The 14701-nt window shown below is 37.9% G+C and overlaps 2 gene segments (V, D, J or C); both read left to right on the top strand.

The window, feature by feature from the left end:
* Positions 1–2973: 2973 nt before the first annotated feature.
* LOC126958330 (T cell receptor delta variable 1-like) lies at positions 2974–6762 on the top strand. The segment is given in 2 exon segments: positions 2974–3350; positions 3568–6762. Coding segments are annotated over 2 exon segments (474 nt in total).
* Positions 6763–11694: 4932 nt separating this feature from the next.
* On the top strand, positions 11695–14468 carry LOC126958323 (T cell receptor alpha variable 24-like). The segment is given in 2 exon segments: positions 11695–12191; positions 12330–14468. Coding segments are annotated over 2 exon segments (501 nt in total).
* The last annotated feature ends 233 nt before the right edge of the window (positions 14469–14701 follow it).

Genomic DNA, 14701 nt, shown 5'->3' with positions numbered 1-14701 from the left:
CATGATAATTATTTCATAAATTTAAAAAATAATTTTTAAATGGTTTACAACAACCACAGTTTTTACTATCTTCACCTGTCCACAGAATGGAGAATAGCACCTTCATTACCTACGACTTTGTCAGATGTATTTCTCGTAGGCCACATAAATGGCAATAAAAAATCAGTTGGAAAAAATCTCTAATTTATGAATAAAAGGATGTTCAACCTGAAGTAAACAACCCAAGACTCTTTCCCCTGAACCACAACGCATACTTTTTCAATACATAAAAAGAGGAAGTGGGAAAAAAATCCAATTAGTTACCTCTTAGCAATGGGAGATGTGCCCACAAAATGTCAGCATTTTGTGAATATTAACTCCCCTGGGCTCTCAAAGTTTATTTTACTTCCTTTTCTAGCAGTTTGAAAAATCGAAGAAGAAATTGGAATAGTATTTATGTCTGATTAGAGTGGCTTTCATTGGACTGAAATGTTCAAGAATAAAGTAGAATACAGTGCCTACGTTGGAATTCGTGGTCAGCATGAGAGGAGGGCTGTTGTCAAGTACATGAGAGAGAGGAAGAATTGGGAAGAGCTGGGAGTCTCAACAGTGATTCTGTGGTTTCTTACAGATGTGAGTTTGGGGATTTCTACAAAGAACCAGGAAGAGTCTGAGGACAGTTTGCCGTAGAATAACTCAATTATTGCCATTGGGATTTTTTTATGGGGCAGTCCAACAAAAATACAGCTTTTGGAATTTGGTGCTTTGACATAGACTGCTTGATCAGATGAAGTTTCAGCATAAAGTGGAAAAGAATCTTCATTCTTTCAATGTCCAAAGAGGGAAATATTTTTATTTTGAAAATTTATACTATTAATAGTTTTGAATATTTTTACTGATAAAGCAGCATTTTGTGAGAGACTTTGTCTTCCTGATAACTATTAAAAATTATAGAATTGCACCAAAAAGTACACATGCACTCATGACAACAGCATGGCTAAAGATTTGAATTCAGAACGCCCATGGATTCTCCCATCCTAGAACTTCTAATAAAAGTAAGCATAGAGTTCCAGTAGAAATAATAGGCCTTCGCTGCTACTCTTGACACTAGAATTCACAACTTGAGAAAATATTGAACTTGGGAGTCTTTTTTTTAAATCTCATTTGTCTGAGCTGATGCTTTGCCATTGTGAAGTTACCAGTTCCCCTGGTTTGATGTGTAAGTAGGAAGGACGGGAGGTGATGACTTCTGGTTTGTCTCCTGTGTCGAAGCCTAGGATTGGTGAGCAGCTTCACCTTAGACTCAGGTTGATAGCAAGTGAACAATCAAAACATGAATGAATATTTGCAATCAAAGCCATGATTCATAATTAATTGGTTTCAGATAAGCCCCTCAGATTTATCACAGATCAGTTTCCTAAACTTGGAAATTTTAAATGATTCATCTCCTTTTAAGAATTCCTTCAATATTGTTTCATGCATGTCCTTTACCAGATACAATCCTTTGTCATTTGTTAATTAAGTTATAAGAAAGGGCAAAACAATGTTTAAGATAGAACCAATTTCCCCACCGAGGGGTTATCACAGCACATTAACACTTGACCCACCCAGAAACCACATTTCAGAGGCAGTTTCTATACAGACTGCGGGATCCTGCACCTATACTGTCAGGGTACAAAGCAGGGCTATTTCAACAGGAGGGAAATCCTGCCATCATACTGGTTCCCAGTCTACTGTGGGTATTAATGGTCTCCATCTACTTAAGTGCAAATAATTGCAAACCAGAGCATGGCTACCTGTCTGCACTCAGAGGTGAAATGGACAGAGGAGTAGATGTCTCAAACAATGAGAAACTCTTCCCTGCACCATTCAGTGATATGCTATTTTCACCTTTATAAAAGAACTGGAAATGTTTTAGAGACCTTCTCTGCACTTTCTTTCTTAGCTATCTCTTGGTCCCTTTATATTAATTCATCCATTAAGACAGTGAAACTAGGGGCTGGGTTCACACATAAAATCCCAGGACTTTGGGAAGCCAAGATAAGATCACTTGAGGCCAGGAGTTTGAGACCAGTCTGGGCAACGTAGAGAGACTCCATCTCTACAAAATAAAATAAAAAATTAGCCAGGCCTGGTAGCTCACAACTGGAGTCCTAGCCATTTGAGAGGCTGAAGTGACAAGATTACTTGAGCCTAGGAGTTCCAGGCTGCAATGAGTTATGACCGTGCCACTGCACTTCAGTCTGGGTGACAGAGAGAGATCCCAACTCTAAAATAAAAACTTTTCAATTTAAAATTTTAAAAAAGACAATGAAATCACATGGAGGATTAACATCTAAATTCCATACAATCACATAACAGAATATAAAAAATTCAGCCACCAACTTCTGTGGTATTGACATGCACGAAGTTCTTGCAACCTTCAGATAACACGTTCTGTGGGAGTATATTATAGCATTGTATCACAGAGAGATCTTGTATGCTTATCATGACAAACAATATCTTATGCTTATCATTACAATTTTTAAAGATGCCCAGCCACAGAATGCAACAAGTGAGACTGAATACTTTGGATCAATGGGATAGAAAATGTGATATCAGGACAATTCTAGGACACATGATCTAAGCAGTACAATTCTACTTGTGAAGGCAAGAGGACTGAATATCCTGATTCTCCTCAGTCTAGTAAATAAAACTTAGTGTCAGATTTTGAAATGATTACATTTTATTCCTATTATAATTTCATAAAAACATAAACAACTGAGCAGCTTCTGAAAGTCAAGAAGGACTTACTTTTATCATTTGATTTTGAAGTAGCTTTACTTATTACAGAACTTAACTAGGGCCCTAGAACTCAGTAAGGAGGAAGAAAGAGATGCAGTAATTGTTTAGAATAGGACTGCCTTTCACAGAGAAAGTCAAATATCTGAGTATTTTTCTTTTAAATTTAATTCATTTCTGATGGCAAAAAGTAAATATATGCTAAATGAATATTATCAATGTATGTCAACTGGTTCAACTGCAGTTCCCCTCAGCTACAACCCTCAATACAAATTGCTTTTCTTATATCCATTTTCTAGGTTCTGTCTATCCTAATGACTAGGGAAAGACAACTAGACAAAGTAAAGGTTCAGGGTGAACCAGACACGTTTCCTCATTTGTGCATAGCCATGTAGTCTATGAACATGAGACTCAATTTCCTGTTTGGGGAGATAGCATCAGAACTCAGGAACTACGTATGCACACCACAGGGCCCTTGTGGGTACTGAACTTGGAGCGTCAGGCAGCACAACTCACATTTGTGCAGAGAGCTACATGCCACATGCTGTTCTCCAGCTTGCTGTGCATATTTGTGGCCTTCAGCTACTCTGGTATGGATGGTTCCAAATGTGGGTAAAAATGTTAAGGATGGAAGGATGATAGACAGACATGTGGTGTTTCTCATGGATTTGAAGAGGAAAGGAGAAATTGGAAAAAGGCGAGCATACTATGATTTTAGTTTGGTTTGTCTCTGGGTCCTAAATTAATCTAGTTCTTATGATTCACTATATCAAAGGATCAGCTCTGTTTTCTGATTTTTTCCCACAGGATCCAGCGTGGCCCAGAAGGTTACTCAAGCCCAGTCATCAGTATCCATGCCAGTAGGGAAAGCAGTCACCCTGAACTGCCAGTATGAAACAAGTTCGTGGTCATATGACCTTTTTTGGTACAAGCAACTTCCCGGCAAAGAGATGATTTTCCTTATTCGCCAGGATTCTTCTGAACAGAATGCAAGAAATGGTCGCTATTCTGTCAACTTCAAGAAAGCAGCTAGCTCCATTGCCTTAACCATTTCAGCCTTACAGCTAGAAGACTCAGCAACATACTTCTGTGCTCTCCGGGAACTCACAGTGTTTGAAGTGATAGTAAAAGCAAAACAAAAACCCTAGGGCTCGACAAGAGAACCCTCTACTCCGCATCCTTTGCTACAGGAGCCAATTTGAAATCACACCTGCAGATCTCAGGCAAGAGAGGGTAGTGACTGTGGTCTGTGGATTTAATCTGTGGTCTGGATCAGATGAGTTAATTCTAAGTAAAACCTCCTTCTATCTCATTTGGAAGCAGGTGTTCAGAGCAACTTTCTTCTAATACTTAAATTTTTACTGAAAATAGATCATACGGAAAACGTGTAAAGTTGTCTAAAGTTGGAAAGACTTCCACATAATAACTTAAAGTGGCAGTTTCACTTAACGATGCTCACAGCAGAAATCTGGGTCTAGTTATCTTGAATCATAATAAAAATCATTTCCTTAGCCCTTTCCTCTTAGGCTTTATGTCAATTAGGGTACAATCAGGGAAGCAGAACCATCATGAAAGATGTAGAATAAGAGTAATTATAAGGATTAGACCTCATGCAATTGCTGGAGCTGGTGGTTCTCAGAAGTTACTTAGTTGTTTATGTTTTTATGAAATTATAACAGGAATAACATGTAATATTTTCAAAATCTGACATTGAGTTTTATTTACTAGGCTGAAGAGGATCAGGATATTCATTCCTATTGCCTTCACAAGTAGAATAGTACTTCTTAGATCATGTGTCCTAGAATTGTCCTGATATCACATTTCTATCCCATGGATCCAAAGTATTCAGTCTCATTTGTTAAATTCTGTGGCTGGGCATGTTTTTTATTTGTAAAATAAAGTTGTGATAAGCATGCCAGATTTCTATGTGATACAATGCCATAATCTGCTCTTACTCCTATGCAAAGCTATTGTCTTTGCATCTAGTATTGAGCCTGAATTTACTCTAGGTCAGCTAGACTCACATTTGGGAAGGAGAGTTGAATGTGGACAAGAGCATGCAAAAACTGAATTGTAAAGACATTTTGGAACCCATGGTGACAGGTGGAACCCATGAGGACAAACTAAAACTTGTCTCTTACCTCCTTCAATCTCATAGTGTTGGTGACCTTCAGAAGAAATGGTGTTATTTGCTATCTTGTTCCCTGGTGCTTGGCCCAAGAAAAAGAGAAGCTGAAAGAGGAGACCTGGGGGCAGTGGGGGAGTTGTGAATCAACAATAAGATGAGTTAGCAGATCAGTAGCAACACGTGTGGGTTGCCACCATTCCTGGAGCCTGGCACCTGTCTTGCACAATTTTTTTCAACTTAATAGAGAATAATATAGGGAAGGATTTTCTTAGAAATATATTTCCAGGTAGTTACGATGAGACAGTACGAAGTTACCACAATACCCCTACCTTGTAAACTTGACATCCGTATGCACCTCTTTTAATAACACTTAGCTTGCAAATAAAGACAATTTTAAAAAGCATGTTTCCTGCCAATATGATGCCACTATTCTTCACTCAACCACAAATACCCTAACCCTCTACCTCAAAGAGAATACAAAGTTCATTTATTCATCTTTGGGTAATGGTCTTTCCTCTTCTAGCTGAGTCACACTCTCCAATTGATATCCTGTAGTTTAGCTTCTGAAATTTAACAAGATATGTGATTAACTTATTAACATATCTTTCACTATTATGTATAGACAAATGGGAGGAGAGTAAAAAATGGTTAACACGTATTTTAATATTTTCATATCACAATGGAAAGGAAATGTTTATAACAGTATAGTCTTTTTTATCCACAAATGGTCTCATGGTTGTAGCTGGTTTCCATAACTACCTCTTCCATTACCCATTTCATAATCTGTTGTTTTCAGGAAGCACCTCTACTCACTGGTACACTTGACTTTCTGTAAAACAAGCTCCTTGGTCAGGAGCAATGCTATACAGAATGCCATAAAGTTGAGTAAGGAATTCTCTAAGTCCACCACTGTGGTTTTGCCCGAAGCACCGCAGATGTGGAAGGAAAGTCCATATTCGGAATGTCTAAGTGGAACAAACAAAGCAAATCTTGCCAGCAGCCAGAGAAAGTTGATATATCATGTTCTGGGGAATATCTTTAAGAATGCTTGCTGAATTCTCATCAAAATCCACAGAAGCTAAAAAGGAAAAAGTATTTTTAAAGTATTTATAAAACAAACAAAAAAACCTCTCTAGCTAGCTTCCCATTAACATAAAAGTCTAATTTTTAAACCCTTTGTCAAAAATCATTGTTAAAAAGGTGGAAAGTCAGTGCACAGATTGGGAAATTATATTTACATTGACATATTTCTGAAAAAGATTCAAATGCAGAATACATAAAAAACTTGTAGAAGTCAGTAAGCAATGATAAAACAATACAAATGGCCAAAACTTGAAGAGACACTTCAGAAATATGATATCTAATAGTAATAAGCATACACAAAAAGCACTTAATATAATTACTCATTAGGAAAATGAAAATGAAACCCACCGAGTGATCCTCCTGTGCCCCTTCAGCACCCCAATTGTATTAATGTAGCCAGGAGGAAATGACCACGAGAGGATAATGAAAAATAGTGACTACTCCCAGGGGAAGAGATGGCCAAGTAGGTTTTCTAGAAACTTCTGTTAAATTAAGTTTAGCCTAAAGCTGCCTCCTGACTTATTTTAAGCTCAGGGCAAAGGTTTCTCCATACACAGTGCCCTGTAACCTAACAGGATGCGTAAACAGGCTACAGTCTACTCTCTACAAATCCCTAAGTTTTGGCCATAGGTGGCCAACTGTTCAAATCACGTTCAAATAAGGCAAATGCCAAGCTTTAACCAATCCATCTGTTTCTGCACCTTACTTCTTTTTTCTATAAGTCACTTTACTTTTTCTGTCCAGAAATATTCTTTGACCATGTGGCAGTGCCAGAGTCTCTCTGAATCTGTTCTGGTCTGGTGGGGGGCTGCCTGAATCTCTAATCGTTCTTTGCTCAATTAAACTCCATAAAATTTAATTCGTCTAATTTAACCCTCCCATCATTGAACCACGTTCGACGTAAGAAGAAAAAGCAGTAACAGGCTCCAGACTGGAACACTGAAGGAAAAGCAGGTTTTACTAGGAAAGAAGAAAGTTGATATTCCTTGGCCATACTATATGTCAGGCACTATTTATACATTTCAAATTCATTACCTAATTTAAGCATCGTACACCCTAGGAGATAGGTTTTAGTGTTCCAGTTTTTCATATTTGGGAAATGAGACACAGCTTTTCCTAACTTTGAAAAGCATCTCTAACTAAAGTCAAGCAGGGTGTAACATCTTAAAGGGCTCCTATAAAGCAAAGTTTGGACTATGGAGAAGCAAACAGCCCCAAAGCAGCAGCATTGGCTTTCTCAGTGAGGATGACAAGATGCCAATCCTAGGCACAAATTGCCTCAGGATCAACAGATGGAGGAAATAATTGACTAAGCATTTAAGAGTGCTGAATGTCTCAGTGAGTCTCTTCTACAGTAGTGTGCTATGAAGCACAAGAGGGTAGAGGGAAAGATGAGATACTATTCCTTAAACACTCCAAACGGGCTTCCATATCAAGGCCTTTGCCCACTATGCCTGCAATGCTATACCCCCACCAGACTTCATGGTGTACCTCTGAACTCCTCTACGTCTTTACGCAAAAGTCGCCACTTTGTGAAGCCTTTATCGAAATCTTTCTATTATATTTTCCTTCTTTGAGAATCAGACTCTAGCATATTCCACACGTTGAGAACTAAAGCACCAAGTTCTGAAGCACTGCCACCTGGTGTCCCGCTAAACTGTTTGGTGAGGTTTACGTGGCCTCCCTGCTGCCCTCCAGTGTTCATGGGCTAAGCTGTGGTGAAGCCTGGTTGCAACAGGAGCTGACATTTCTGAACCAATGTCAGTAACCTTCCCATTGTAGTGATCATGTGAGACAGGATTCAGCAGGACTGGCTGTGATTTTTTTTTTATTTCATTTTAAAAATCTTTTTCCCTGAATATGTGAGGGTGATTGATTTCAAAGTGGCAAATATGATATATGGACTGGTTTAGGCTAATAGAATACCTTGGCAACAAAGCTTGGCATTATTACACAAGGTGGGAAGTTTTTCTCTATGAAGTGAGAGTTTGTCTACTGCTCTGTCCTTTACTGTAATATAGAAATATCCTAAGAAGCGAGAACAAGAGTCAATGATGGATAAAAATAAGCCATTGTAGGGAACACTGTATAGCATGCTCTCTCCGTGTTATCATATACCTCCCAACCTCCCAATACAGCACCATAATGTGACTGATTTCCTGCTAACAGTAAGAAACGTGATAGAACATGGATATTTATTATGGTACATAAAATATGCTATGCAAATTGCAAAATGCCCCTCAGAAAAATACTGAATTTTATCTTGTAGATAGACTGCACTGCAATTTCAGATGGTGCCTCCCAATCCCCCAATATTTTCTATATTGAACGCATCTGGTTGGGTGCCTAAGGTACAGAAATTATCGAACTAGATGATTATTCAGTTGGTGTAAAAGTAATTTCTGTTTTTTCCATTACTTACAATGTAATGGCATAACCATTACATAGGCTTGGATTGGATTTCTGGACCTACCACTCATTGGTTGAATTATCTTAAGCAAATTACTTAATAACTTTAATGCTTCAATTTCCTTATCCCTACAATGTGGATATCGATAGTACTTACTACAAAGGGTTATTTTGAGAAATAAATAAAATGACAAATGCCAATGCTTAGCCCAGTACCAACAAAAAGCTACTGGTGACTTACAGAAAAGGAAATTGAATATGAGAGAGATTAAATGTCTTGCCTAGCATCACAAAGTGTCAGAGTTGAGCCTTCCCTCCATACCTTATTTAGAGCAGATATCTTTTCTCAACCCAAGAATAACTCTCTAACTCATTACAGTGTTATTCTGTCTTTATAGAGCTTATCACTGTATAGAATTATCTTATTTTGTAAAAACTCATTTATTTAATTTCTTCTCCCTGCACTCTAGCCCCTTTTCTATCTCTTCACTACCATGTTCTCCATGCCTGAAACAATGCCTAGCACACTGGAGACACTGTCAATATATGTTTGTTGAATGAATGCACAAAAGGTAAAATTATGTCCAGAGTCCATGCAAATCAAATATTCATATACAAGTTTAAGCTGGATTTATATTTGTGTTATATATCCAGAATTGTCAAGATTTCTATTCCATAACTTTCTTAATGTAATATTTAAGTATGTAAGTGCTAAATAGTTGAATACTAGCTTTGGTTTATCTACATTGGTTTATTTTTACACTTTGCGGGAATTAATAAATAATCTTACTAAAAATTTTATCTATCAATCCCTCAGTTTACTCACTGGGGAGATGAGGTGGAAAAAATGTTGAGGCATTTTTCTCTGTAGTGCGTGCATCTTATCTTTTATGTTGCAAAAGTTTTTCATGAGGACTTATGTATATGTATATATTTTTATATTTTAAAAAATTCTGTGCACACACGCACACTCCTTGCATAAGAGTAGATATACAGGCCTACTATTTGCTCAAAACAGAGAAAGCAAATAACCTTGTTTCCCTTTACTATCAGGGTGAGTGCATTTAGAATCCTCCCTTGATATATTAGGCTGTTAAGAATGATAAAGATTGATATTAGTTGAGTTGTCCTGCGGCCAAAGTGGGGAGGAAGGAAACTAGGATCATGCACTCTTCCAGAAAGAGAATCTCACTGTTTACTTTCCCTGTAAGGCCATATTTAGTTGCCAACAGGCTTGGCCTTTACTTCAGGTCAAATGTGTGGCTCTACCTTGTAGGAGTCTGTCCTACTATTATAGATAGAGGAATTCTCGCTGCCGTTAGACGTATGTCCTTCTTGGTCTGGACACTGCTCCTCCAACATGTGGGTGAATTTATCAGTGGATCAGTATTCTCCCCAGAAATGAGCTCCACAGCATGTAGGCTTTCTGAGTGATTGTGGCCATGCCTTCACTCTCCTGAGATGAAGTTATCTGAATGCTGTGATCTGGAGAAGAAACTACCTTGATTAGAATGTCTTGTTTGTCTACAGCAAAGACTTGGAGCCAACCCAAATGTCCATCAGTGATCGACTGGATTAAGAAAATGTGGCACATATACACCATGGAATACTATGCAGCCACAAAAAAGAATGAGTTTATGTCCTCGGCAGGGACATGAATGAAGCTTGACACTATCATTCTCAGCAAACTATCACAAGACCAGAAAACCAAACACTGCATGTTCACACTCATAAGTGGGAGTTGAACAATGAGAACACATGGACACAGGGAGGGGAACATGGCACTCTGGGGTCTGTCAGGGGTTGGGGGACTAGGGGAGGGATAACATTAGGAGAAATACCTAATGTAGGTGACGGGTTGACGTCCCCAGGGCATGTGTATACCCATGTAACAAAACTGCACATTCTGCACATGTACCCCAGAACTTCAAGTATAATTTAAAAAAAAAAAAAAAAAGAATGACTTTTTTGTCTAGCAGCCATCCCTAACTCTAGTCCTCATGCTACTGAACTGGGAGTCATTATTGAGGCTTCCAGGATTTCCTTTACTACCCATACCTTTATCTCCTTTCCTGGGAAGGAAAGCTAGAAGTTAACCATTGAGATGCTTTTTAATCCTGTTCTAATTTTTTAGAACATGATTTAAATGTATGTGGACAGTGCTGTCCCCTGATATTAGTACAAACCCCATGCTGTTTCCTTTGCTTATTTCAGTTGTTCACTGGAAAGGTTTTAAAGGCACTTCATACACAAAATACCTAGAGGTTGAATTTATATTCTGAAAAAATTAATTAATGCTCTCTTATACTAGTAAATTTCCCTTGGATGTATCTTATTTCTCCAATTATATTTTGGGCTCACAGCGAACAGGGAATGTTGCTTTGTAATTTTTTTTCTTTCTTTTCCTCTCCCCTAGATGAGGCTATAGCTTTGTAATTTTTAATTCCTCAGAGCTCCTAGGAAAATTCAAAGCACAAAAATTACTGTTTAAAAACTACATGTATATTGAATCAAACTAACATTATATCTGGACTGTGACAGAAGCAAGACAGCACAATTCTTATTTACTTTTAAACAAGTTTATTGGAGTATGTTTACATTCCATAAATTCATCCATTTTGAATGTATGGTTCAACGATTTTTAATTAATAACTGATTTATGAAACTATTACCATAATCTATTTGTAAATACTTTTCAACACTCTGGAAAGATCCCTCACGCCATACTATAGTTAATCTCTAACCCATCTCTGGCCCCAGGCAACCAGCTTATATCTTTATAGACAATGTTCCTTTTCTGAACATTTCATATAAATGGAATCACTCAATACGTAATATTTTGTGGCTGGCTTCTTTTTCTTAAAACAGTATTTTTGAGACTCATCTGTGTTTTAGCACATATTAGATGTTTTATTTTATTTATTTCATTTTTGCTTATTTATTTTATTTATTCTTGATTTATTTTTGTTGTCAAATATCATTCATATCTTGTATGAATATGCTGCATTTTGCTTATTCATTCACCAGCTGATGGACATTTGGGTTGTTCTCATTTTTTAGCCATTATAAAGAATATCCACAAATTAGACTTCCATTACTTTTAGAACATATCTAACATGTAAAACATTCATGGTGCATCACAAATGTAGGTGGCATATCAGATTTCAAATATAATAAAGTCTAGAGCTAGACAGATATAGGTAATTGACCTTGAGTGAATTATTCAATCTCCTTGAGCTTTGGGTTATTTTATGTTTGTAAATTGGAAACAGTAATGTCTCTATTGTGTGACTTTCTTGTTAAATAATGTACATAAAGAAAAAGGTAGTTTAGATGTGCACACATTTATAATTTCAGAGGGATTCAAAAGTTGTTTTTCAATGTTTGAAGATTCAAAGAAAAGTGCTTTTCCTGCCACAAATTGCCATCCCACTTGTAACTCCCTCTGAATTTGAATAACAGCAGTCCACAGTTAGGCAGCACACTTCTGAAAGGTTGTCAATTATCTTTGTGTTCCAGACTCATGGGGGATTTCCTCAAAGTTTATGAAGTTGGCCTGAAGAAAGCAGTTACTTCGACCCCTCTTTGTGAACCACAGGAAACTGAAAATAGGGCAGAGTGTTTCAAGGACATTTATAGGAGCTGGTCTCTGATTGGCTAGGCAACCAGATGCAGAATCCTGTTTTCTGAAGCAGAATACTTCCACAGATTTTGACTGCAAAACGTTCTTCTGCTGAGGGTACGTGAGCAGGAAACATGGAGAAGAATCCTTTGGCAGCCCCATTACTAATCCTCTGGCTTCATCTTGACTGTAAGTCCAGGGGTTACAGGAGATGTTCTCAGTCTGGGGTGATGATGACACTCTAGGTTTTATTTGGGGGATGTGTGAAGAAAATGCAAACCCTGTAGAGAGACCAATTTCTATCTCTGACTCTTTTTAATAAAACAGGCGTGAGCAGCATCCTGAACGTGGAACAAAGTCCCCAGTCACTGCTTGTTCAGGAGGGAGACAGCACCAACTTCACCTGCAGCTTCCCTTCCAGCAATTTTTATGCCTTGCACTGGTACAGATGGGAAACTGCAAAAATCCCCAAGGCCTTGTTTGTAATGACTTTAAATGGGGATGAAAAGAAGAAAGGACGAGTAAGTGTCACTCTTAATACCAAGGAGGGTTACAGCTATTTGTACATCAAAGGATCCCAGCCTGAAGACTCAGCCACATACCTCTGTGCCTTTGCACAGTGCTGTTCAGGCACCTGCAGCCCATACGCAAACCTGTGTCTGGTGTTGCACTATTACCAGCATTGGCAAAGAACCATGAGTAGGATGGAAAAGACAAATCCTTTGAATTACAGTTTTCGTTTTCAAGAGGATTATGCTAACATGGAAAAATAAGCATGCTAGTGATCATAGCTAACTACCACAAGAGCTAATTAAGTAAACATATTCCTTATGACAGACAGATGTCAGAGTGCTAATGAAGCGTAACACATGACCTGGTAACTGAGCTGTTACTAAACAATACTAACCCCAGCTCCCAACAACACATTAACCACGTCATGGAGTCAGACCCATTGCCTGCTCTTTTGGCATGACTCTGAAAGAACCCAATAGTTACTCAAATCTATCTAAAACAATCTGGGTAAATAACAGTAACATTTATCCCCTCATTGTTGCTATGTCCTGAAAACAAATTCTTCTATTATATTTTATCACAGCACAAATGGAGCATGTCGGCATGCCCCTTCCTCACACACCTGGCATGGAAATATGCATGTTTAATACCAAAACAGGTGATGCTGCCTCGTTTAGTCCATTGGGGATTTTGGTTTTGCTTTAGTTCAACTTTCCCCCTACAGGAACATTTGTATTTTATTTCTTCTCACATGTGGCTATTTTCATTTATAAATATCACTCATAATATTATAAAGGAGCACTGATGAAGGACCTTCACTATTAACGTGGTCTATCCCCCAGTTGTACCACGATTGTGATATTGGAAGACTCACTGAACTCTACTATCGAAGTCTCTTCATTTGTAATTTCCAGGTGTATTCAGCAGGCTGAGTGTTTGGTGCTCTGCTCCTTTTGCAGGTTTCCAAACAACCCACCAGTTTAAGGTCCCATTGGTACTCTAGAGGCATATAATTCCGAGCTTTCTTGGGGGTTGTTAAGATGAAGTAACTTGTTTCTGGGCTTCCTCATCTAAAAGCTAGAATTTCAACTTTCTCTGAACATCTACATTAATAATTATTTATCCAGCTCCTGTCCAGTTTCCTAATATGCTGCTATTGCAATTTCTCTCTCTTTTGTGGATTTATGTTTTTTAAAAATCTCCTTATTGTTATTATCACATATTTAGGAAAAAAGCTGATACATTTTAAGAATAATAACGGAGTGTATACAAATCTTTCAGACTGGACCCTTTTAGAGATATATACATACAGAGAGAAATAGTTTTTCAAAATTTATTCACAAGGTGGTAATGAATCTATTTGACTATCAGATTGGAAGTGGCTAAATTTGTAATACTATTTGAACATATATGGAATCGGAAGAGTATAGCACAGGACTGAGTGCAGAGAAGCTATGGTTCATTGTACACTAGTGTTGGTGGAGAAGAACTACACAAAAGAAGACTGACCACTGTTCCAGCTGGTAGTGGAAACCAGTTCCCAAGCCATCTCTCCATTATTAATGGCATAAAGATCAATGGAAGAATTTCTAATATCTCCAGCAATGATCTTGAGGCTTGAACTAACTCTAAATTGGTAGAATCAAAAGGCTTGGGTAAAATAAAAGATGAACGTCTGACTCATTTGTGTGTGGCCACAACACAATGCCTCACAGTCTCCTGCATGTCAAAGCACACATAGAAATTAATTACATTCATACCACACTTCAGTGTGGAATGACGCTGCTTGAAACCAGCCTATGACTCCAGCTTCCTTGAGAACTCTGCCTGCGTTAAGCCACGATGAGATAGAAATCTTCCCACACACACCATCAAGAAAAATGTAAATCTGTAGTGCACGGTCCTTACAAAAATATCCCTATCTTTATGAAAGCTGTATGTAACCAAATAAACATGAACCAAAATTTTCAGTCTCTTTGGATTCCAAAACTGATCTGAAATTGAAAATAATGTGTTAAATTCTGATTATTTGTAGAGACACAGACAGGCATGTTCTTGTAAATTTTGTTAGTTTAGCCACGTGGAATGAGAAGAGTGAGTGAAATATAAAAATCATGTTAAATGAGAGACACAGATCTCTGTTGATTGCAGGGCCCCAACCTGAGCAATCAGCCACGTGCTCCTGT

The sequence above is a fragment of the Macaca thibetana genome, chromosome 7, assembly GCF_024542745.1.
Source record: "Macaca thibetana thibetana isolate TM-01 chromosome 7, ASM2454274v1, whole genome shotgun sequence".
Classification (NCBI taxonomy): domain Eukaryota; kingdom Metazoa; phylum Chordata; class Mammalia; order Primates; family Cercopithecidae; genus Macaca; species Macaca thibetana.
This window is presented reverse-complemented; position numbering and strand designations above follow the sequence as displayed.